The sequence below is a fragment of the Myotis davidii genome, unplaced genomic scaffold (genome assembly GCF_000327345.1).
Source record: "Myotis davidii unplaced genomic scaffold, ASM32734v1 scaffold370, whole genome shotgun sequence".
Lineage (NCBI taxonomy): Eukaryota > Metazoa > Chordata > Mammalia > Chiroptera > Vespertilionidae > Myotis > Myotis davidii.
The window spans coordinates 16,712,401-16,736,240 of NW_006288615.1; the positions used below are offsets into that span (position 1 = coordinate 16,712,401).

General features: G+C 39.5%; 1 protein-coding gene across 1 annotated transcript in view; it reads right to left on the reverse strand.

Moving 5' to 3' along the window:
• The window catches only part of LOC102770852 (mitogen-activated protein kinase kinase kinase MLT), a 141,110-nt gene that overhangs the window by 48,794 nt on the left and 68,476 nt on the right, over nt 1-23,840 (reverse strand). The window contains exons 6-10 of the mRNA XM_015561826.1: nt 21,231-21,373; nt 18,598-18,684; nt 13,651-13,725; nt 8,313-8,419; nt 165-300 (exon numbers count right to left, since the gene is read on the reverse strand). Coding sequence (XP_015417312.1) covers nt 165-300; nt 8,313-8,419; nt 13,651-13,725; nt 18,598-18,684; nt 21,231-21,373 — 548 coding nt within the window. The remainder of the gene's footprint in view (nt 1-164; nt 301-8,312; nt 8,420-13,650; nt 13,726-18,597; nt 18,685-21,230; nt 21,374-23,840) is intronic.

Consider the following 23,840-nt stretch of genomic DNA (forward strand, 5'->3'; position numbering starts at 1 on the left):
CATTTTTGGCATTTTGTAACTGAAATGAGATATGAGTTCTACTTGAGTGTAAGTGTGGGCCTTATAATATATAAGTGTTAGGCAGGAAGTGAGGAGGTGGCAGTGGAAGGGAGGGAGGGAGGGGAAGAGTTGCCATGCGCCATGCTCAGCGTAGGAACACTCACCGGGGTGTTGGACTGCTCCGTTAGTTTTTGCTCCCACATCTTCAGACGTCTTTCTCGTTCTTTGAGCTCCTGCTCTTTAAAGCTGAGGTCACGTTCTAGTTTCTTCAGCCTCTCAAGAGTTGCTTCAATTTCACACCTGCACAGGGATAACTGGTTTAAGTCTCAACTTTGCTCAAGAGTGATTAAATGGGTCCAGTAGAATACTTACTCGTAATCAAGGTAAAAAGCTAAAACTCATGCTTTTAAACCAAACAGCAAACTCTCAGAGAATAACACATCTTTCATGGCCTTCAAAGTCAATGTGTAGTTTCTAGTTTGGAAAAATAAGCTCAAATACTTTAACAAAGCATTAAGGAGCCAAAGCCACGGCACTGGTGTTCTAGTTTAGCCATTTAATAAATGCTCACACTCCTCTAGTCTAGCTCTTTACAATTTACAAAGGACAATTTATATTATCTCATCTTATTCTCACAACAGTCCCAAGAAACAGGTGCTAATCTTAGAGAGAGAGAGATGGGAAAATGATCCTCAAGGTAGGTGATCAATATCACACCATTAGTAAATTCACGTTAGCTTATTCCCTGGCTAAGTCAAGTAATCAATTGATTAAGCTGACTCTGTTTCCTGAGTTGTAAGGGGTGGTGGTTATCTGACATCAGGGATTCCTAACTTGCCTGATCCTAATAATTATCTGTGCAGCAGGTTAAAACAACAAACAAACAAACAAACAAACAAACCCATACAGCAAAACTCATATTCCTAGGATCCTTCCTTAGAGCTCATGATTCCGTAGGGTTGGGTGGGGCCCAGGAATTTATATTATTTAATAAAAGATCCAGATAGTTTTTACCATCAGGCAAGTGTAGGAAATTCTGGGCCATATGTACTCCAAGGTCCTTTTTCACTCTAATAATTTTAAAAGAAAGCCCCCTCCTGAGTCTGTATAGATCGACCAACCTCACCACTTCATAGAAATTGAACCTGGTGAGATGGCTCAATGCATTTTTCTCCTCTTTCAGGACTACCATGTTTAAGCCTAAACTTATCCTTTGAGAGCTGGATGTTCTTTCCCTTGAGTTTCTGAAGAGCCCATGAGAAAAGTAACAGTAATGAAAAAAAAATAGAGAAAGAAAGAGGGAGGGAGGGAGGGGGAGGAAAAAGAGAGAGAGAGAGAGAGAGAGAGAGAGAGAGAGAGAGAACCCTAGGGACGAAAGGCTGGAGAAGGCACACACAGAGAAGAAAGAGGCTGGAAAGAGGTGATGTGTAGAGCAGCTGTTGAGTGCTGACAACAGCTGTTTCCAGGTGCCATTAAGACAAACCTGCATGGCAGGCTCAGGAATTCTGGCTGAGACCATGTCTGTGGAAAGTAGAAGCCCCCAGATCTAAGTTAATGAATATATGTGACCAAAATCTGCCTTTTATTTTATTTCCAGGGAAAATCAGAATAAGTGGACAGCTTATTCCAATGTCCTCGTAGATGAGAACTAAACGAATGCAGACAAAACAATTATGGACAAATCCCAACTCAGGGAACAGCTATTGAGACGGGTCTAGATTTGGGTCTGACACTTTACTTTCTTGGTGCCATGTGAAAATTAAAAACCAATATAGTAAAATCACACTATAGTCCCCAAGTATGATATCAGACATAAATATTATACCCATTCATAAATAAGTTTGTTTTTATTTCTAAAATAGAGGACTGAGGAGGAAAATCAATGTGGTTCAACTTTTATAACAAAGAGAGAGCCATCTTCAGTCAATGAGAGGGAAAAAGAGTAAAAGAGCCTGCGCCCCTTGCTGTCCTTGCTTTTGGTGATGTGTTGTTTTGCACCCAAATGCATCTCTTAATGGATTTATATAACTTTCCTGTTGTAAAAAATATGGTTTACATGTTTTAACTGATGAAAATTACAGTTTTACTCTTAAACAAAACCTAATGAAGGCTGACTGCCACTACTATGAATTTTCCATATGCTAAAAACAGGCGATGAAGTGTAATTATCTTCTTTATTAGACAGAAACTTCCTTTGAAATAAAAGGTCAATGAGTAAAAAACAGCTTTATTGTACATATATTACGTAAGTATATAATGTGTAGATTATATTTGTTCTTATGTATTAAATGATGTGTGCTAATACCCAAATAGCAAAGATTAAATTTCTTTGATCTTTGTTTTTAAGAGGCCATGCCCCAGGGAGAGTATTTGATCACAAGTCAGACCACAACCCAGAGTGCTCAGCCGACACAGAGACCTGAGTGCTCCTTCACACACCACCCGGCTCAGGGAGCACAGACTCCCACAGGCCGCAGAGAGCCCACGGGGCAGTGAAAACCGAGACAGGGTGACATAGTTTCTGTTCCCATGCTCACTGCCACTATTGCTAGCAAGTCAACCGAGGAGAAACAAGCTGAAGGTGTGATGAGCAAGAGCCGTGGACAAGATTTCTTTCCTGTCATTCATTAGGTCAAAGGAAAGAACATAGTTAAGGTGGTTTTTAATAACCTCGTTTTAAAAAGAATTCCAGCATAATCATTAACTTTCTAAAACTGGATAGGTGTTCCATCTGGTCTTTGGGTAGCGGAAGCTCAACCAGAAAACAAGCATTTGCCAGAAACGCCAGAGAAGGACTGGAATCTGACTTCACTGTGACTCTGATTTTCAATACACGCTTTGGACAACAGCCGCATGGTTTCAGACACCAGACCAAGTGGGGGTGGGGAGGGGAGAGAGAGGAGTGGTCTGATGTGTTGTCTTCTGAAACACCCAGATCAGTGGTCGGCAAACTGCGGCTCGCAAGCCACATTCGGCTCTTTGGCCCCTTGAGTGTAGCTCTTTCACAAAATACCGAATTCTGCGCATGGGCCACGAAGTTTCGATCACACTGTACGTGCGCACCCGCACATGGTATTCTGTGGAAGAGCCACCCTCAAGAGGCCAAAGAGCCGCATGTGGCTCGTGAGCCGCAGTTTGCCGACCACTGACCCAGATGATGCCAAAACATTTAATTCTTTTCACCACTTGGTATAATGAGTGAAATAGTTGTTTTACGTTATTCAAACTAATCATGCCGTCATATTTCTCTTCTCTAAAAAGGAGCCTGGTCAAGGGAACACTGAACGCTAAGTGGATGGCGTGACACTGGCCACAGTCCCAGAACAGCACTGCAGGCGTGTGCTACTGCAGGCCTGGGGATCAGACCACCTGGGTTCCTCCACTGCAGTGGTTCTCAACCTTCTGGCCCTTTAAATACAGTTCCTCATGTTGTGACCCAACCATAAAATTATTTTCGTTGCTACTTCATAACTGTAATGTAGCTACTGTTATGAATCGTAATGTAAATATCTGATATGCAGGATGGTCTCAGGCGACCCCTGTGAAAGGGTCGTTCGACCGCCAAAGGGGTCGCGACCCACAGGTTGAGAACTGCTGCTCTATTGGCTCCATCATATACCATGTGATTTGGGCAGGTTACCCAACCTGTCCACGCCTCGGTTTTTGCATCTGTGATGTCAGGGTCGATATGTGGATTAAAAAAGATAATCTGAAAAAAGCATAACTATCTAGTAAGAATGTAATACATGGCAGCTGTGCTTATTATTGTTATTCTACTTAATATATTACTCTCCATGTTTTTAACCAATGCCCAAGTTCAGATAAAACAGCTCTGCTGTGTCTCAGACAGTGGTTTAGTGGTCCAGGTAACGATCTATACTCTTTCAGCTCGCGGGATTAACTCATTCCTGAAAGACAGCCAATGAGGCAGCCCTCTAGGCAACTACTGTATTCACCTTTTACTAAAATACAATAATGTTTTACCAATTTTATTCCCTTCATCTTTTCATTTTGAAGCATTTAAAACATTAAATTTATTATTCAGCTAATCCAGATTTATCGTAGAAAACATTAAAGATAAACAAATAGAAAACATTTTTCCATAAGCTTATTACCCAATGATAACAATGACCTTTTGATTTTTTTCTATGTACACACAAATATACATATAAACATGTTTATTTTACAAAAATGGAATCACTCTAAACATACTGGATTGTAGCCTCCATTTTAAAATAATTTTATCAGATCTTTGTTACCATGAATTTCTCCATACTATGCTGTGAATGGAGATACTGTAACTTTTAAAAACCACAAATAAACAATAAAAGCAAAATGAATCTCCTTTTTATTGCACTTGATGCCATTTTCAGTTTTATGATTCTAAGGATAGAGGTGTCCTACATTCTTGCATAATCTTCTCATTCATTTTTTTAGGAATACCTTCTTTGGAAAGGTAGTATTTTTGTCACCAGCAATGCATGAGAAAATTCATAACATTGGGTATTTTCATGATATAAATTTTTACTAATCTGAGAAGCGAATTATGTTCCCTTATGTTTATTTACTTGACTGCTAAATGAGGTTGAATATATTTCATTTGTTTCTTGGCCATTGGGTTTCTTTTTTGGGGGAACTGCCTTTTTGTGTCCTTCAGTATGATAGTAAATAGTATGATACTATTCTCAAAATAGTAATAATTATTTGTATACTTATACTTCCTAGTTCAACACGGGGCATTCCATGTGCACTGGGACTGATCTGCTCATCACCAAACCCAATACCTAGAAGGCACCTTGCCTCAGCCAAAGTTCAACAAGTATTTGAGTGAGTGCATGTGAGAACATATTTGTCGTGCAAACAAATTAACTTGCATATTTATATTCTCTTGTGCAATACCATACTGTCTTTTTATATTATTAGCACCACTGTATTCTCTTCCCCAAATAGTTATTGAGCAACTGCTATGGCCAAGGTACCTTCTAGATGCTTCAAGGCACCTACAGTGATAAACCTGATCCACTTTAGCCAGTGACACACACACATTAAATAAACTGTAAATTACTTATTAATTACAATAGCAGTCATGGGCTATGAAGGAGATGTTCTCCGAGCACATAAAGTGGAGCCTCGTGTAGTCTGGGGCCAGGAAATACTTCTTAAACATCATGTTATTTTAGCTGCTCTCTGTCATTAGAGTTGATGTTTTAAACAGGGATGAGCTTTATTTATTTTTATATTTTTAAGTTAAAAATTTAAAAAAATATTTTTATTGATTTCAGAGAGGAAAGGAGAGGAGAAACATCTATGATGAGAATCACTGACCAGCTAGATTAGGTTGCACGCCCCCTACTGGGGATTGAGCCTGCAACCCGGCCATGTGCCCTGACTGGTAATCAAACCCTTACCTCTTAGTTCATAGGTCGATGCTCAACCACTGAGCCATACCAGCCGGGTTTAAGTTACATTTTTAATGAAGTACAATATACATACAGAAAAGTGTACATATCAGAAAAATACAACAAAATAAATTCTCACAAAGTGAACACACCTGTATAACCAGCACCCAGATGAAGAAATAGAATATCATCAGCTCTCAGAAGCTCTTTATGCCCCTGCCAGCCACCACCACACCCTAAAGGTGGCTTTACAACAGCCTATGGATAGACAGTATTTTCTGTAACCATTCCCTATTTTTCTTTTTTATTTTATTTTATTATTATTTTTTTAAATAATTTTTGGGCGGTCCCTATTTTTCTAATGCTGGACCTTGAGGATGCCTTTTTATTTATTTACCAGAGGCCCGAGGCATGAAATTCATGCAAGAGTAGGCCTTCCTTCCCCTGGCTGCCCTCACCGGCTTCCCTCTGGCACTCAGGACCTGGGCTTCCCTCACAGCCCCAGCTTCATCTGGAAGGTCATCCAGAAGGACATCTGGTCTAATTAGCATATTATGCTTTTATTATTATAGATTATTTTTTTAAAATATATTTTAATTGTTTTCAGAGAGGAAGCGGGGAGAGAGAGGGCATCCTGCATGCCCCCTACTGGGGATCGAGCCTGCAACCGGGCATGTGCTCTTGACCGGAATCAAACTCAGGACTCTTCGGTCCACAGGCCGATGCTCCATCCATTGAGCCAAACTGGCTAGGGCTGAAGATGCCTTTTTTAAAAAAAATGTTCTTATTGATTTCAGAGAGGAAGGGAGAGGGAGAGAGAGATAGAAACATCAATAATGAAAGAGAATCATCAACTGGCTGCCTCCTGCATGCCCCCTACTGGGATCAAGCCCACAACCCGAGACGTGTGCACTGACTGGGAATCGAACCGTGACATCCTGGTTCATGGGTCCACGCCCAACCACTGAGCCACACTAGTGAGGCTTGAAGATGCCTTTTATTTTTAACTGTAAAACCCTTTGGGCATATGTCTTTGTCCACATCTCTACTTCCTTAGATTAGATTCCTAGAGATGGAATTTCTCAGACAAATGGTATGAAAAATTTAAAGGTTCCTGATCCTAACTGATTTCTGGGAAGGCTGTATCAGTTTACAATCCTGCCAGCCATGTGTGAGAGTGCCTGCCTCACAGTCCATAAACGTGGAGGAATAGCAGTGCTTTTAATTAACCTTCACCAGTTTGATAGGTAAAATATTATTATCTACTTGATAATACTGTGAATGTTACAAACAGGGATGAATTTTAAACAAAACAAACTATATTTTGCAAGAACTCTGTGGGAGGAAGGACCACGCACCTCCTGAGGGACTGAAAGCCAGAAATAAAGGACAGACCGAAGCTCTACAGGTGAGGCTCTGGGGCCAGAGTGAAGTGAGTCTCATGAGTCTTACTAAGTATTTGGCTTCTGTCCTAGAGTACTGGGCACCCCTTTATATGGACTTACTATTTTGTATATTTGTGCTGAACTCTTATTATAGGAAAAAATATTAATTTTACATGTTTTGCTAATTATTTCAGCCCAGAACCAAATCCTTTGTGCCTAGACTACAACGGGCAGTATTCCTTTTGTGTCCCTAAATAAAAATTCATTTAACTCGCTGGCCTTTGATAAAAATTTCAAAAGAATAAAAATAAATAAAGTTATTGTAAAACACCAACCGAACAGCCCAAAAACATGTCTAAGAACCGGAGAAAACAACTTCATCGTTTTCAAAGCACATGCAGTATTCATTTGGCATCAGCAGGTGGCGCAAGGCGTCTCATTACCGCCGGGCTCTCTGGAGCAGAGAGGCAGTTACTTAAGTCTCTGCTGAGTCAGGGAGGAATGTCAGCTCCCAAACATGCTATTTATATTCGAGCATCATGTGACCTGGCTCAAATGTCCCATCCCAGGCTTAGTTCTTCCACTCACACAATACCAGTTTCTCATTACTGAACTTGTTTTACACTTGACACAATTTAATAGGATTTATAACATCTAAAGTTTTCTTTCAAAAGTGTTTTTATATAGTCCTCCTACCTTCTCCATCAACATAGAGTGCTCTCTGCAAATTTCCAGGCAAACAGTATTTTTATTTCTCACTGGACAGAGGCCAAAGCTTCCAATACAGAGTGTACACAGAGAAATGGTAACTAACTGTCCTGTGTCTCAGAAGATATGATTTCAATAGTCTTTCCACATACTCATGCAACAAGCTCAGAGGGGAACTCTCATTTTTGCTTACATATGAAATGGAAGACTTATTAGATCTCCAGAATTTTTTTTTAATATTTTATTGATTTTTTTACAGAGAGGAAAGGAGAGAGACAGAGTTAGAAACATCGATGAGAGGGAAACATCAATCAGCTGCCTCCTGCACATCTCCTACTGCGGATGTGCCCACAACCCAAGTACATGTCCTTGACCGGAATCGAACCTGGGACCTTTCAGTCCGCAGGCCGACGCTCTATCCACTGAGCCAAACGGGTTTCGGCAAATCTCCAGAAATTTTTAACACAAAAAGAAAACAAGCCTACTCAGTGTGGCTCAAGTGATTGACCATCTACCTATGAACCAGGAGGTCGCGGTTCGATTCTCGGCAGGGCACCTGTCCAGGTTGTGAGCTTGATCCCCAGTTTGGGGATGTGCGGCAGGCAACAGAACAATGATTCTCTCTCATCATTGATGTTTCTATCTCTCTCTCCCTCTCTCTCTGAAATCAATAAAAATATTAAAAGCAAAATAAAAAGCCGCAATTTCTAAGCTATTCTTAGAAACCAGGATTGTCATCTAGTTTTCTGGTTCTCTCCTTCCCTTCAGTTAGTCCTGGTCCTTGAAGCCAGGGAGGGGCCTGCTGAGCAGGCCTACCTACCTCCACTCCGCCTTGTTGTGCAGGAATGAGTTACACTGGTCGGGAAGGTTAGTGTCATTAGACATGGACTCCAGAATTGAAATGATTTGCTTGAAAGACGGCCGTTTCTGAAGAAGAGAAAATAAATAACCACTTGTTAGAAATTCAGATAGATCTTCAAGAGAAAATCTATAAGCAGAGTAAGAAGTTCAACTTATCATGACAAAATAAAATAGGATGTAAAGTCCTAATTTAGTCAGTTTACAACCGACCACTCAGGTTTAGGGAACTGTATTCCTTATTTTCAATCAATTATTCATAAGGATAGACTCATGCCTCCCCCCCCCCTTTTTTTTTTATCTGTGACCTCCGTTTGGAATAATTTCAGTTTTTCTTCAGATAAGAAAAGTACTAATTCTCTTTTTGACCTGGGTATGATTAAGGACTCCTACTAGTAAAAGGCAAAAGTTAAGTCCTTTAAAACTCTATGTGATAAAGCAAGCATGTAAACGTTAATAGCAGAGTCTAGGCCAGGGGTGGGCAAACATTTTGACTCGAGGGCCACAATGGGTTCTTCAACTGGACCAGAGGGCCGGAACAAAAGCATGGCTGGAGTGTTTGTGTGAACTAATATAAATTCAAAGTAAACATCATTACATAAAAGGGTACGGTCTTTTTCTGTTTCTTTTTTTAGTTTTATTCATTTCAAACGGGCCGGATCCGGCCCGCGGGCCGTAGTTTGCTCACGGCTGGTCTAGGCTAGGGGACAGGTATAGCAGTATTCGCTGTAAAATTCTTTCAACTTTTCTGGATGTTCAAACATGTGTATAATAATTTTTTTTGGAGAAAATCTACTTGTAAACTTATGAGAACCAACAAAACTTCTTCCTAAACCACGTGCTCAGAAAATTTCCCCAATTTAAAACCATCATCACTTAATTGTTCTCAATATTTATTCCACATTGTAACTAACTTTGGTGCTGGAAAACGCTAGGATACTGTTCAGCAGAAATTGAAAAGGGAGTGGTTAGGTGTATTTCTTTAGCTTACAGTAACTACAGTAGTCTATCTCTTTAGACTGGAGCCAAGGTTGAGAGAAAAGGTTAAACCCAAAATGGAGAAAGATAATAAAAGTATGATGCATATTCTCTCTTCATCATGCCTCATAATTAGAGCATTTCTGAATAAATTACAGTTGCAGCAATTAAAACATGCATTTTAATTTAGGAGCACAAAAACAAGAAGGAATAATGTTGAGGTGCTTGCTCTCAGGACTTGAGTGCTTCATACATTAAGAAAGGCAATTTTCCGGTTTCTCAGGAATATAAAATGGAGAGATTTATTCTGAGTTCTTTTTTCCCCCTGAGTTCTTTTAAGAGAGAGAGAAAAAGAGAGAGAGAGATTAAGAGAGGGAAAAAGTAGCAAAATGTCACTAATATATATCAATCCTTTCTTATTAGAAAAGCAAAAAAGAAAAATGCTGTAAATAGGAAATTTGAAAAATATTGTCTTCTTTTGACTTTGTTCCCATTTTAATTTCTACCACTATGTGTAAGGTTACAAAGTTTTAATTATTTGTATAGGAAAAAATTATATAATAAATAAAGGATTTTCATTTTGCATTAAAAAGGCAGAAGAATTAATGAAGTTTTAAATAATATAATCCTACATAATCATTCTTGCAATAAGGTGAAAAATCTTTTGTAACTGGATGACAAGTACCCCTAGAAAAAAATCTTAATTTTATCCATAGAATATGCTCTCAAAGAGAAATGATCAAAGTGAACATTTAACCAAGCAACGCCAATGCAGACTTTTGTGGTAATGATAGTTTATGAATACTCTGACTGCAGAAGGCAAGATTTGGGCTAAGGTCTTATGTAAGTTCCTTTGAAGGAACTTAATTTCCTTTCAGGAATTATGCAGGCGTTCCTTACTTAAAAATCACAACGAGCCCCTTTATTAAGCATCCGCACACAGCATTCCTTTAGTTATCTTCATTTCGTAGATAAAGGAAAATCAGTCTCAGAGAAGAATCAACCGCCCAGCATCACACAGGACGCAGGCCACAGCGCCAGGGACCACGCAGGTAAACCTGCAGAATGCTTTACCAGATGAGGGTAAAACAGGACTTCCTTTCACATTCAGGGCTTTAACTGTTACCTTTTTTCTTATTTAGAAATGTCACTTTAGAACTTGAACCAATACCTACCTTCACCTCCTTCTTTTCTTCAATGAAATATTTTGAGCCCCGGGGGTAAGCCACTGGAATGACGGGACATTAACCTACAACCAGCTTGCTCTTGTACACATTTCCTCCTCCTCATTGCAAAAGAACACATTTTTATAGCTGAATATTTTAATCTATGTGTTAATATTCTAAAGCCCGAGGACTGGAAAAAATATTTCAACCAACTATTATATGTGCACAGGTCTGGCACCAACTTCTGGTTGAAATGCTATGTACTTCCAGCTGGAGAACTAAAACAAGCCTGGGTTGGCTGCTTCAGTCAACCACAAATTGGGCATCTATTTACTCAACTTATGTAAGGTGCTATAAGGAAACACATATTAAAACTAGCTGTATTCCCTTATATATCCTGCAATCAAGTTAGGAAGAAAAAATATTTTTTAAAAATACAACAATACAAGGTAAGGCACTAGTCCAGATTGTGGGTTGGGAAAAGAAACACTAATTATAGGCCAGAGTAAACAGAGTAACCAGGGAAGCTTGATGATGAAGTGATGAGAGGAGAAAAGACAAGAAGGGACAGCATGTTTGGGAATGAAGGTGGGAGGCGTGTCCAGAGGAGCTGAGTGATGGAGCTGGGAAGGTGGGCTGCGGCTGGGCGTATAATTGGGTCAAGAACAGGTGCCATGTTGCCCTAACCAGTTTGGTTCAGTGGATAGAGCATCGGCCTGCAGACTGAAAGGTCCCAGGTTTGATTCCGGTCAAGGGCATGTACCTTGGTTGCGGGCACATCCCCAGTAGGAGGTGTGCAGGAGGCAGCTGGTCGATGTCTCTTTCTCATCGATATGTCTAACTCTCTATCCCTCTCCCTTCCTCTCTGTAAAAAGTCAATTATATATATATACACATATATATACACACATATATATATATTTTTTAAAAAGAACAGGTGCCATGTCTTAGTTTTATCAAAATAAAATATCATGAATTTAGGAAATAAAAACCGATCAAACTTTCTTTATACTTCACATGGCTAGAACACAAGATTCCTTTGGTCCTAAGGAAGTTGAGCTTAGCACATCTTAAAGGCATCCAACTTCACGGCACCAACATGGGGACTAATGTTCTGTGCTGATAGGTGTTTGTACTACCATTTCATTAATGCACCATAACTGTACACTCTCAGAATTTTAATTAAGGTAGTACAGAGTTTCTGATTAAGAAATTCACAACCTGCTTTGCATACTGAAATATAATTACAATTATAGAGATCTAGTTGCACTAATCTAATTCAATGCAAATAATTTCAGGTGAAATTTCTACTTAAATGTCAGAGAGGAAAATACTGACAGAATTACTGTATATGCCAAAATGGATATATAACTGGGAGAAAGAGTATGAAAAGGGTAGTATGATACTATTTCAACGGTACAAAATAACTTCTACAGCAAGCTTGCAAGTAGCCACTTATAGTTTCTACTGGATTAGTTACAAAGTGCAGGCCTTTATCTCAATGCTTAAAAATTTCCATATTCTGAAAACTCTCACTCTAAAAGAATAGAGCTGAAACAGGAATAGGGCCGCCCACTCAAAGCCTATGTAACTTTGTCACGGAAAACTAATAAAAGCAACAGCTATCCTAGATAAAAATACCAACACAGTTTATACATTTTAAAGGACTCTACTTTTTAAAAGACAAAGGCAGTTCGATGAACAGGAGTAAAAGCAAAGGTGGAGGCTGTTGGTAATGAGAGGAGAGGCAAATGGTCAAGGTGGGGGGTGGGGAGGAGGTGTGGGGGGTTGAACCGCAGCAAACCCTTCTAAGACAAAGCGCGGGCAGCCAGCCGCAGGGGCAGGCAGGTCGAAGGGGCCCTGCTGCACTGTTGCTACGCTGCTGTACCTGATCTTCACCTGTTCTCACCTGATGGGGCGGAACAATGTGCTGGGAAACTTCACACATGATTCATCGGGAATCCTGAGTTATACTAACACAATTCCCATCCTCACCAACTATTTACGAGTTATTCCCACTAGAGAAACATGTAGAACAGCCTATATGTTATCATTCATTCCTCTTGAGGGCCAGACTGGAACTGGGTTTAAATTAAGGAAGAAATTCCATTCTTAAGTTTTTATTTTTAGATCTCTATTTAAAAGTCAGGTTGCAATAGATGTATTTCCATGAAAAACTGGACACATTGAAAATATAAAATTTTAGTTCCTTTCTTAAGTATAACTCTCTTACTATAGGCAATGTTTAATCTGTGATCCTCTTTATTTTTAACTTCTTATTATGGAAAATTCCGAACATACACAATGATAGAATAATATAATGAACCTCCATATACCTATCACTCAGCTTCAAAAATTATAGCTAATCTTATTTCATTTATACCATCACCCATTTCCTTTCACTTTATTTTGAAGCAAATCCAAGACTAGCCTATCATTTTATCTATAAATATTTCCGTATGTATGTGAGAGTCTTTTAAAATGATCTTTGTAGATAACCACATGAAAGCCGAAGTCTGGAATTTCTCCAACTCCATTGTGACTGTTTAAAAAACATCACTGAAACTGGACAGGGAGTAGGTACCAAGGTTCTCTCCAAGGGCTATGTCTGGTCTTTGGTTAAAGGGCAATAGAGTGTAGTGGATAAGAGCAGGGACTCCTGTCAGACTGCCTGGGTTCATGTCCAGCCCCACCACGTATTAGCAGTGTGGCCTCGAGCTCATTACTCTACCTCTGTGTGCCTTGATTCTTCATCTATAAAATGAGGATAATGATGGTGCCTATTTCATAGAGCTATTGTGAGGAATGACTTAATATACATAAAGTATTTGGAACAGTGCCTGACATATAATAAGCACTGTGTGCTAGCCATCTTTAAAACATGAAGGTGCAATAGTTACCATTAAAGATGAAAAAGAAAGGAACAAATTTCTCTTTACCGAGTCAAGAATGTTAGAGTGCTGTAAGAAAGACCCATTTTATTGAGTTTCTAGGGGTCAAGATCAGCAGATGTGAACAAAAAGCCTTCATAGTCGATCTGGGGAACAGCAGCCCAGCTTTGCTTTGTAATAGATTTTATTACCCCTCACCCCCCAATTCAAAGCCAAACAAGTGAAATTCCAGAGTTCTGAACAGCAACAAAAAGCGTCCACATACCTTGGCATCGGCCTCCCAACACTGATGTAACAGCTCAGCAAAGCTTCTGGGGCAACTGCTCGGAATGGTTAGTCTCTGCCATAGAGGGTAAAAGCAAAATAAAACATAAGGATTTGCTCATTAAGGAAAGAAAATACTAACTGAAGGGTCATAAAAGAATTAAGAGCATGAACAAGGTATTGCATTTAAATCTTCCACTGATTAACATGTGACGGGTGAGAGTTTATGTTTATAGTCATAATACCTAATCTCTGAAGACACCCGTACTTTTCCTCTAAAAAATAATCGCAACGGATGGAGAATGAGGTTCAGCACAACAAAGGCTTTACACACAACACCAAGTCTAAAAGAAGCCACAGAAGGAGAGGGGCAAGTCTGAACTTAAATACAAAATCTAAAACCACAGATCTATTACTGCACTTTTATAGGCAACTGTGAAACATGCAAACAGGCCGGGCAACTCGGAAACCAGTTCCGTTCTGGCAGTAGACGGACAACCGTGAAAACATCTTCACTACAGACAGCCACAGAGCCAGTTTTATTGAAGTGCGCGCTCTGCCATGGGTAAATAGGATGTTCTGAATGCATGGTTCATTACGGCTCCGTTTTACTCAAACTCATAAATGGTAAGGACCTGGCACAACAAAGATGACAACGTGAGGATCGGTGCCGTTCTAACATTCCACAGCGGTGGTTCTCACAGAACATATCATGCGCCTGGAGGCTGTGTAGAAATCCATGGGAGCATTTCTGTTTGTTTTAGAAAATGCTGGGTTGCCCCTGAAGCAGGTCAAGAATGCAAGCCATCCTTCAATATACAGGGAAGTTCTACTTGATTAAGAATCGCTTATATTCCATCAAGTTTCAAATGCCCCATGTGCATTCATGTCAGGAAAACAAGCAAACAATGAGGTTTACAACTGTTTGAGCCTAGAGTCTAACACTGACTTACAAATAAACAAAAAGTATTTTTTGAATAGGTTTTAAGTGCACCGAAGGTTCTAAGAACGCAATTACCAAATGAAATGAGTGAGATTTGCACTAACTAAAATTTTTGGAAAATGTCAACAGACAACAGTGTTGCTCATGCATGGTACTGGAGTCATTAACCCAACTCCATCTGCATTTGTAGCTGTTGAAGTCTATTTATCCATAGGTGCCAACACCTAAAACTGCTCCATGACCTCACTGTGGTCATGCCTGAACATTCACACATTGCAAGTGCAACACACATTCCATTAATTTCTTCTTTATATTCCATTAGAACATTATATTGACTTAAAATCTAATGTGTGTAGGTAGGTTGTATTACCTCTGAATTTCATTTAATGGAAGTAGAGGTGGGCGTTAACACACAGTTATAAAAAGAGCCCTGGGGGTGCTGGAGTTGAGAACTGCTGTACTAAGAAGTACTGGGAACATTTATTCCACAGTATTGTTCGACAAAGAAAGTTTTGCAAATAGGAAACCAAAAACTGAACTGAATTGGTTGGATTGGGGAGAGACTATGTGTAAATTAGAAAAATTGTTGCCTTGGCAAGAAAACAGACTATATTTGGAATTACAGATAATCTTAAAATCAAAATAAAACAAAATAAAAAATAAAATTAAAAACCCTCTCCGAGTTGGAGGCTACGCTAAACATCTTTTAACTTCCAGCCTAGTGATTTCATAGACTAGCATACAATGTACTGATAATGAACTGTAATGTGGACTGGGACCTTTTGATGAAGGTCAAAAGAAAAATCAGGTGTTTACTTTTCTTAAAAATAAGATGGTTGGGGTGGCAACTAATAAAACAGACAGTAATTGCAATTATGCAACTGAATGTGCCTCATGTGTAATGAAAAATAATTTTTCATAAAGGGTAACATTTGCAATACAACTTTACCTCACCATTTTTTTCTAAGAACTGAAATGTGAACAGAATGAATATGGATACTGATCATTTCTATTATCTTTTCTTACTAACAAACTTTTTAGATGCCCTATCTGGGACACTGTACAAAGAGACATAATTATTTTAAATGATCTGACAAGGTCAGTTAAATCTAGACTCAGTCTTTTAAAAAAATATATGTTTTTATTTATTTCAGAGAGGAAGAGAGAGGAAGCGAGATAGAAACATCCATGAGAGAGAATCATTGATGGGCTGCCTCCTGCACGCCCCCTTCTGGGGATTGAGCCTGCAACCTGGGCATGTGCCCTGACTGGGAATTGAACCATGACTTCCTGGTTCATAGGTCAACACTCAACCACTGAGCCAAGCTGGCTGGGTCATATCTGTCACATTTAAGATATTTATTATTAATGCTGTCTTCTATAAGGGTTCGTTGCCTTCTATAAGGGTTCGTTGTTTGCTTTGTAAAGTTTAACAGTGCTTTGTGTATCTGGTTTTAATAGGATTTAATATTAGGAAAAACTATTGTTTAAAGATTTTATTTCATTATTTCGGGTTTAGAAGCAAAGACCTTCAGATATAATTTTCAGACAGTACTGATCTTCCTATAGATGCAAAAAGCAACCTAAATGGTGAAACCAAGTAAGGTCTACAGTCTTGTTAAGAGTAATGTGTCACTGTCCATTTCCAGGTTTTGAGATACTATACCTACGTGTCACCAGTGGGGGAAGCTAGGGGAAGAGTACCCAGAAACTCTTGATATTTTTCAACTTCCTGTGACTCTATCATTTCTTTAGAATAAAATGTTAATACGAAAAGATAACCCTAATATTTGGATATAGGAACATTCTAGGGTGACTAGTTCACATTTTAAGTATCTCCCTGGAAATTTAAACATACCATTCTTTATTTACATGAGGCTTATTTTTAATAAAACACAGCTTTGTCTCCTCAACTCAGTAACCCAAGACACCTTCTTCAATGGCAATGGAAACTACATTTATGCTTAATTTTCATATTTTTGACAAATAAATATTGTGCACAGTAAGATCAGACAGATAAAGAAATATATTTGTAATGCCTAGTTTTCCTGAAGTTCATTAGAAAATTGAGAAAACTTATTTCACCATATGGGTTTTTTCAACTATTACATGTGATAACTACAATATGGGAGGTATTTGAGCAGCATCCCTCAGTTATTAGCTGATTGTAAGATCATACCATGGATAAAACAGTAGTCTACTTTAGGGGGTTCCTGGGGAGAAGGGGCTGGCCTCCTTGTATACATGTTGAGGAGGTTCTGAAGGTTATGGATGATTCCCAACCCTCAAGTCAACTATCCAAAGGCACCTTCTAAATTCATTTTTCTCTCCAGCTTTAAAATTCCTTGATGGGCACTCCAATGTTTTGAAAGTACTTTAGATTTATACCTATAAGATGAAATGTTACTTCAAAGATTAATTATTCTGTCCTTATACGTATTTTGAGGGTCCGGTTAGCTTTAAAAAGAGTTTATCTTGAAACAAGGTAGAGAGGAAAAAAATGATATTGAGTGCTCTGCTCCACAGTCAACAGAAGGTCAATAATTTTCTTCATTCTCATCTGTAAACCCAGAACCAAATATCTAATCATCTCACTGGCAAAAGAAACAGACCAAGTGGGTTTTCATATCATAAAAATATCAGTTCTCTTGTATGCAAGGCCTGATTTAATTGCACACCAGGAATTACTCCCACATTTAATTAAAACAGAGCAGTTCCTGTGAAACAATGAGTAAGACACATTCTTGAACGTAACTCCTTGTAATTTTTCTTAAATTGGCAGCACTCTCCTATCAAGTTCGGTTATCACGAACATTTCATCCATTCTCAATGGCTCAGGAGGAAAAATTAATAACTCTGGATTATGTGACCTAAAATATGGAAACCTGGTTTCTCTTAGTCGATAGCAGCTATTTGATTAATCTAGTTTGTCCCTGCACTCACCTGGGGAGTAGATCTATCTAATTCTTTTAAAAGTACATTAAAAGGGGACTCTCTCTATAAATATATATTCATCTTTTGCAAAATATTTTATCCTCAGGTTACACTCTTGCCCTTTGTAGGGGGCACAGACCAGGCTTGGAATGAAGAAGTTCTGTGCAATGACGTTGTTTTGCATTGCAAAGACAACCGCGTGCTCCCATGACATGATCTAAGTTCTCACAATACCCTGGCACTGGATGCTTCATCCGTATGCTGAACATTTCCATGGCTGTGCGTTTCAGTCACAATTTTAAACCTTTCAAAACGTAGTTGCTCTCTTTGATATGAATGTACCATGTTCTCTGATGTAGGCTCATAGGTCCAACTAACTGAGAGCCTCAATTTGTGGGAAGAAGAAAAGCGAGGCTGGGGACACAGCACAAACGGTGTTTACGCCACTGAAGTTCTTTTGAAATGGAAAGGCTCTGCATGAAGAAGCGCACAGCTATGCCACTGCCTCGGCAATTCCAGCGAGGAGCTCATCTTCAATGTAGTGCTCAACGTAGGTGGCAAAACTGTAATTTTTCCCTTTTTTGAAACTATTTTTTCTTCTTTTATTTTTGAAATTCTCATCTAAGCGACAGTTTCTTGTACTATAGTGACTCCTGCTGGGAGAGGTAAGTTGAAGTAGCTGAAGGTCTCTTACAGATATATCAACTCCCAGCCAGTAAAAAAGATGTCCTAAACGCAGGAGATGGAGTTAAACTGTTCCCCTACCTTGGACGCAATGGCTTCTTTCATCACTAAGAACAAACCCCTAGGTTTTACAATTGAGACTGAGAAACTAGTACAGTACTTGTACAATTTTTGATCTACAGCATCACGACGTGAAGCTGCAACAATTAGATGTAAAGGGTCCATTCATGAGGAATAACATCACTTTGACCCTTTGTGTTAGCTCCTACTGCTAATCTTTCCATAAGCGTGAACTTACTTTCAATTTGAAGAAGATGAAAAAGTCTTTTGCAAAACCCCAATACTGTTTTCTGATCTATGTACCTGAATGGAGAATCGTAGTCTTACCTCGTTTTTTTCCACTACAAGCCAAGCTACTTGTAATCCTTCCAAACCTTTAAAGGGGACCTCCCTTGTTAGCATCTCCCAGAGAACCTGGAACAAAAAGAAAATGGAATTTTTATTCTTGTACTTTATATTTTGGCATATTACTGAAACTTTATGTAACACTTAACTGTATCCAATTACCAGACACAACCAATCCCATCTGTAGAAACTTGGGCAAAATATATATATTCATGCATAGGACTCCTTCCATATATTATATACATTTTTTTAAATAAAAAAATTCTGATTTAGAAATTAGAATATCTAGAGCCAGATTTCAATTCTTATGAGAACAAATAGGCTCAAGTGATTTAACTTTATCTTGTAAGTGATTAGAATTCTCACGTATACCCATATATTAGATTTTATATTTTGTTAGTTAAAACTCTTCCCACCTTCAATCTCTGATACATTTCACTATAAAATAAATAATAACTAGGAATTAAAACATTTTTAAAAGTCCAATATGGTCTCATCATAAAAAACAATCAAGCCCCAAATCTAAGTCACTGGCTAAACCACTTATCCCATAATTGTAGGTACTTGCAAAATTGTAACATTTAGATTTTGTGTTTTGGAGAAATATCTCAAAATGTGTGCAGTGATCGGCAAACTGCAGCTCGTGAGCCACATGCGGCTCTTTGGCCCCTTGAGTGTGGCTCTTCCACAAAATACCGACTTCTGCACATGGGTCACGAAGTTTCAATCGCACTTTACATGTGCGCCCACACGTGGTATTTTGTGGAAGAGCCACACTCAAGGGGCCAAAGAGCCACACGTGGCTCGCGAGCCGCAGTTTGCTGACCACTGGTCTAAGGGATTAATTTTTATCCATAATTTGTTAATACTATATTCTAAAATGTAATAACATAATTTGTTAATACTATATTCTAAAATGTAATAAAAACTTTATGTACATATATAGACTGAGAATGTGTGTGTGTGTATATGAGAGAGAGAATCAATGTGTGTGTCCATCTGTCTGCAGCCTTGAGATCAGCATAATTAATAAACTGGCACTGGCGTGCCCAAAGAAAGCAAACTGACTCTGGGAAGGCTGAGAGCAGCCAATGATTTTGGTTTCATTTTAAACACTAAGTAATGGAGATTTTTACACCCAATTACTTTCTCTATTTATACCAATGAGAATCAAAATTTGAGTCTACCAATACTTTGTGAAGTGCAAAAAGAAAAGTAATTATGATTTTATCAATAATAATCCTAACAACCACTATTATTGATTGATTATGTTCCAGACACTGTTAAACCCTTTGTTATCAAGATAACAAGATATGTTATCAAGACTAATATTGACCCACTGGAGAGATATTATCTTCATTTTACAGATGAGGAAACTAAGGCTTAAAGAAAGTTAAGGAAGCTTTGGCTAGAACAGGAACCTGCTGCCTCACCCTGAAGGTCAAACTCGCAACCCCATGTCACTCTACAGAAGGAGAAGCTGAAGCACAGGGGGGTGACATGCCATATGTCAGGGGTGGGGCCATGGCAGAAACACATTCAGCAGTTTTGATTTCTATTTCTCTGGTTCTAAAAACAAACAAAATTTCTAAATAAGAATATAGACTGAAGATATATACTGTACTCCAGCAACTCCTATAAACCTTTAGCTCCACTAGTATGTCCACTATTTCCTCAGTCGATGCTATGTGAGCCATACATGCTATTCGAGCCATAACATTTCCAGTGAATTCTGGATGACATGAAGATAATTAGCAGGAAAATCAGGGAAACTGGCAGATGCTGCTCACGCAGGAGAAAAAAAACTCACTGAAGCTTCTTTGGGCTTTTAATCAAATGTGTGAGATACTTCTTTTGAGGAGCTACTGAATAATTCTATTTGAGGAACAGAAGAGATTAGGAAAAGATAAGGGGCATCCCAGAAGGAGACAATTCTAGGGAAGACTGTAAGCAAAGGAAGGATGAGGCAGGTATGCAATCACACCTGACAGACGGCCTGCACAGGGGAGGGGCGGGGGCATGGAGAGGGCTGAGCAGGAAATGAAGCTCCTCACTTCGGTGCATTTACAGCTCCCCTGGTGTTGGGTTTGGGGAGGGGAAGGGATATGAAGCGCAAGTAAATTAATGGACTTGACATTCCTAAGGAGAATGGGAATCAGGCTCAAATAAATCAAACGCACCAGATCCAAAACGTTCAGATGAGCAGCCTCGCGCCCCCCTGTCGGAGTCCGGCCCGCACACACAATATATTGTGCACGTCCAGACATGAAGGCAGACCGGGTTTTGTGAGGGAAAATGCAGAACCAAGAGCTTGGGGAATAACAGCAGAAAAAGATTTATGTCATTCTTGGTTCCAAAGCATGCAGCTGGAAAATGTCCAAGATCCAATAAGATCGTAGTTAATACTTCTCTCAGAGTTCTAACTCTGGGAAAACAAGACAGTTCACTGTCCTCCCTCTCCGTGCCTCTAAAGAGCTAGTCTACTGAGGGAGCCACTTGATGGAGGTAAACCTATCGGGGATGGCGTCATTAACCGCTCAGTTCTGAAGCCCAGATGAGGTCTGTCGTCTAACTCCAGTATCAGCACATCCCCTGACTTCCTATAATTAACTCACCAGATCCAGGAATGTATCAGAGAGTAGGAGGTCTGAGACAGGACAACAGCTTTTCCTACACTGAACACAATGACATTTGGCACACAAAAAGGCAACTTTGTTGAGGAAGTCATCTGGAGGCCTAAAAATATATTCAACTCGGCCTGAAAATATCAGTTATGGGGATGCAGGCCAAACATTGTGACCTTTCACCCTGAACATATTTTCCAACTTGTTTTATATTGAGACGTCCTCCCGTTTAAACTGCTCACAAGGAAATTTTCTATTTTCAGTTTACAGAAGAGAAACTTGGACCAGGGCAGCGTGCTTTTCCTGCCTTGGATTTTACAAATAATGGGAAGCCGTTACCTGAGCTGCCCGCGCTGGAGCTGGGCTCACAGACCAGACCGGCAGTGACGCGCTCTCTCTCAGCCACTATGTTCAAACCTGATTTGGCCCAGCAGCTTCTCAAAAGGAAATGCTTTCTGCATTGTCATCAGGGAAGCTTTGTTTTCAGAGAGTGCCTGGCCTGTGTTCTCAGAGGCTGCTTCTGCAATGATGTTTGCTTTCCTTGAGTGTGTGGGTAACCCATTAAATACTCTTGGTTTGGTCCTTCAAGAGCCGTCATCAGAAGCGGGTAGAAAAATCTCTTCTCAAATGGAGAGAGAAACAACTGCCTGCCTAGCAAAGTGTACCAGCTTGGAAGGAAGGATCACAAGACCCATTCCTGGCATTCGCAGCCCATTTATTTTAGGGCTGGTTAGTCTTGCCCTGTGTTAAGAAGCAACAGGATTAGCAAGTTGGGGAGGGCTAGGGACTTTGATAATGTTAGAGGCTACATTCCTACAGCAAGTCTAAAAAAAAAAAAAGAGAGAGAGAAAATATATTGGGAGCTTGGGGGTGGGTTTCCAAAAAGGACAACTTTGTAAAATGTTCTTATTCATCTGTCTGTGACTGTTGCGTGTGTGGGGCTCAAAGAACAGAACAGAGTTCTAATACATTATGGGATCATTTATGCAAAGAGATGCTCCTTCTGGGAAATGAATCCTGGCTACTCACCTAGTTTTGAAAGGACATCGAAAATTCTAAATAACCACATTGCTTTCCTAGCTTGGTGTCACTCTCAAAATTTATACATTGCAAACTTCTGAAACCAATCCGGCCCCTCCCTAACCACTGTCCTCTCCTGCTTTTAGGTAACACCTACATGGAACATGGAATACCTTTTTTGTTTGTTTGTTTGTTTGATTGACTGTTTAAACACAAAGGCTCTGGAAAGCAGGCCTGGTACTTTTTTTTTCACTAATGGTGTTTATCTAGAACAGCATGTGGGAAGGGGTCAGAATTAAATAAAATCCCAATTTCCATTTATTATTAAATTAGGATATATGCACTTTTCTGAATGGAATTCTGCCTATATAGCTATGGGGTAAGAATAACCAGCACTCTCTTCAATAAAGTAAAACAGAAGCTGTTTTAAAACAAATAGATTCACTGAAAAGGCATTTCTGTTTTCCCCATTAAGAGACCATCCTAACATGAATGTAAACTGATATTCAGAAGCATGTGCTGAAATTAGTTAAATTACTTGACAGAACCATTTATTAAGAATTTGTTAAATCCTTCAAAACAAAACAAAGGTAGGGGCAGTAAACAAGTAGGAAACCTAATTCCCGAAGAGAAATGCCCAGGCCCGACTACTGAAAGGCATTGCACAGTCACTACAAGGAAAGCTTTTAAACAAACCAGACTGAACATTTGCAGCTTCGGAAAGATGGTTCACACTGTGTTTAGCATGAGGGGTCTATGGGTATGAGTGAAAGGGATTTTAAGTGGTAGAGGAAGAAATCCTGAGCTCCGCCAACAGAAGTCACCTCTCGGCATCTTTTATGGTTTACGTGTGAAAAGGGATTTGTTTTTCTTGGCTACTGCAACCAAGATTCTACTTCAGCTAAAGGAAAGCAGGCAGGCCCATTTCACACCAAAGTCCTGGCCACTGTAAGCCTTTAGAAGAAGGCAATGTGTGAAGTTTGTTTTCGTAAATGAAATAATACTAAAACCAAAAGCTCACTCTATGCATAACTCATAGCCGTGCCTTTCAGGCATAAAACTTCTGAGGTCAGGAAATTCCACAATGTGGGGAGCATTGTAAAAATAAAAGCCCGGTGTGAGGACTGTGGGGTGCTAAAATGAGCCTCAAGTCTTATAACTCATGTAAATGTGCAAAATAATTTAAAACTGTAATCACCCAACTATGCGGATGTATATTTATATGCATGAGCAAGTGAAGGCAGTGAGAAGTGTGGTCTTTTCTGAGTCACTCTGAACTGTGCTTCAGCCATGCTGCTCATCTTCCATCCCTCTTGCTCCACGGAGGGGTCTGCAAAGTGTGGCCCGGTGCTAACAATAAAGGGTTTTAAGAAAACACCCAACACACATGCAAAATGCAATAAAGACTATGAATGGCCCTCAAAGGCTAAAATATTTACTCTTGTTTTTTTATAGACGAAGTTTGCTGGCTCCTGCCCCACTACAGTGAAGTCCTGTTCCAAATAACCCACTTTACCACTGACTTAGATACTCCACAGTCATGTCGACCCAGGGCAGCACTCACCACAGGGTGCCTCAGAG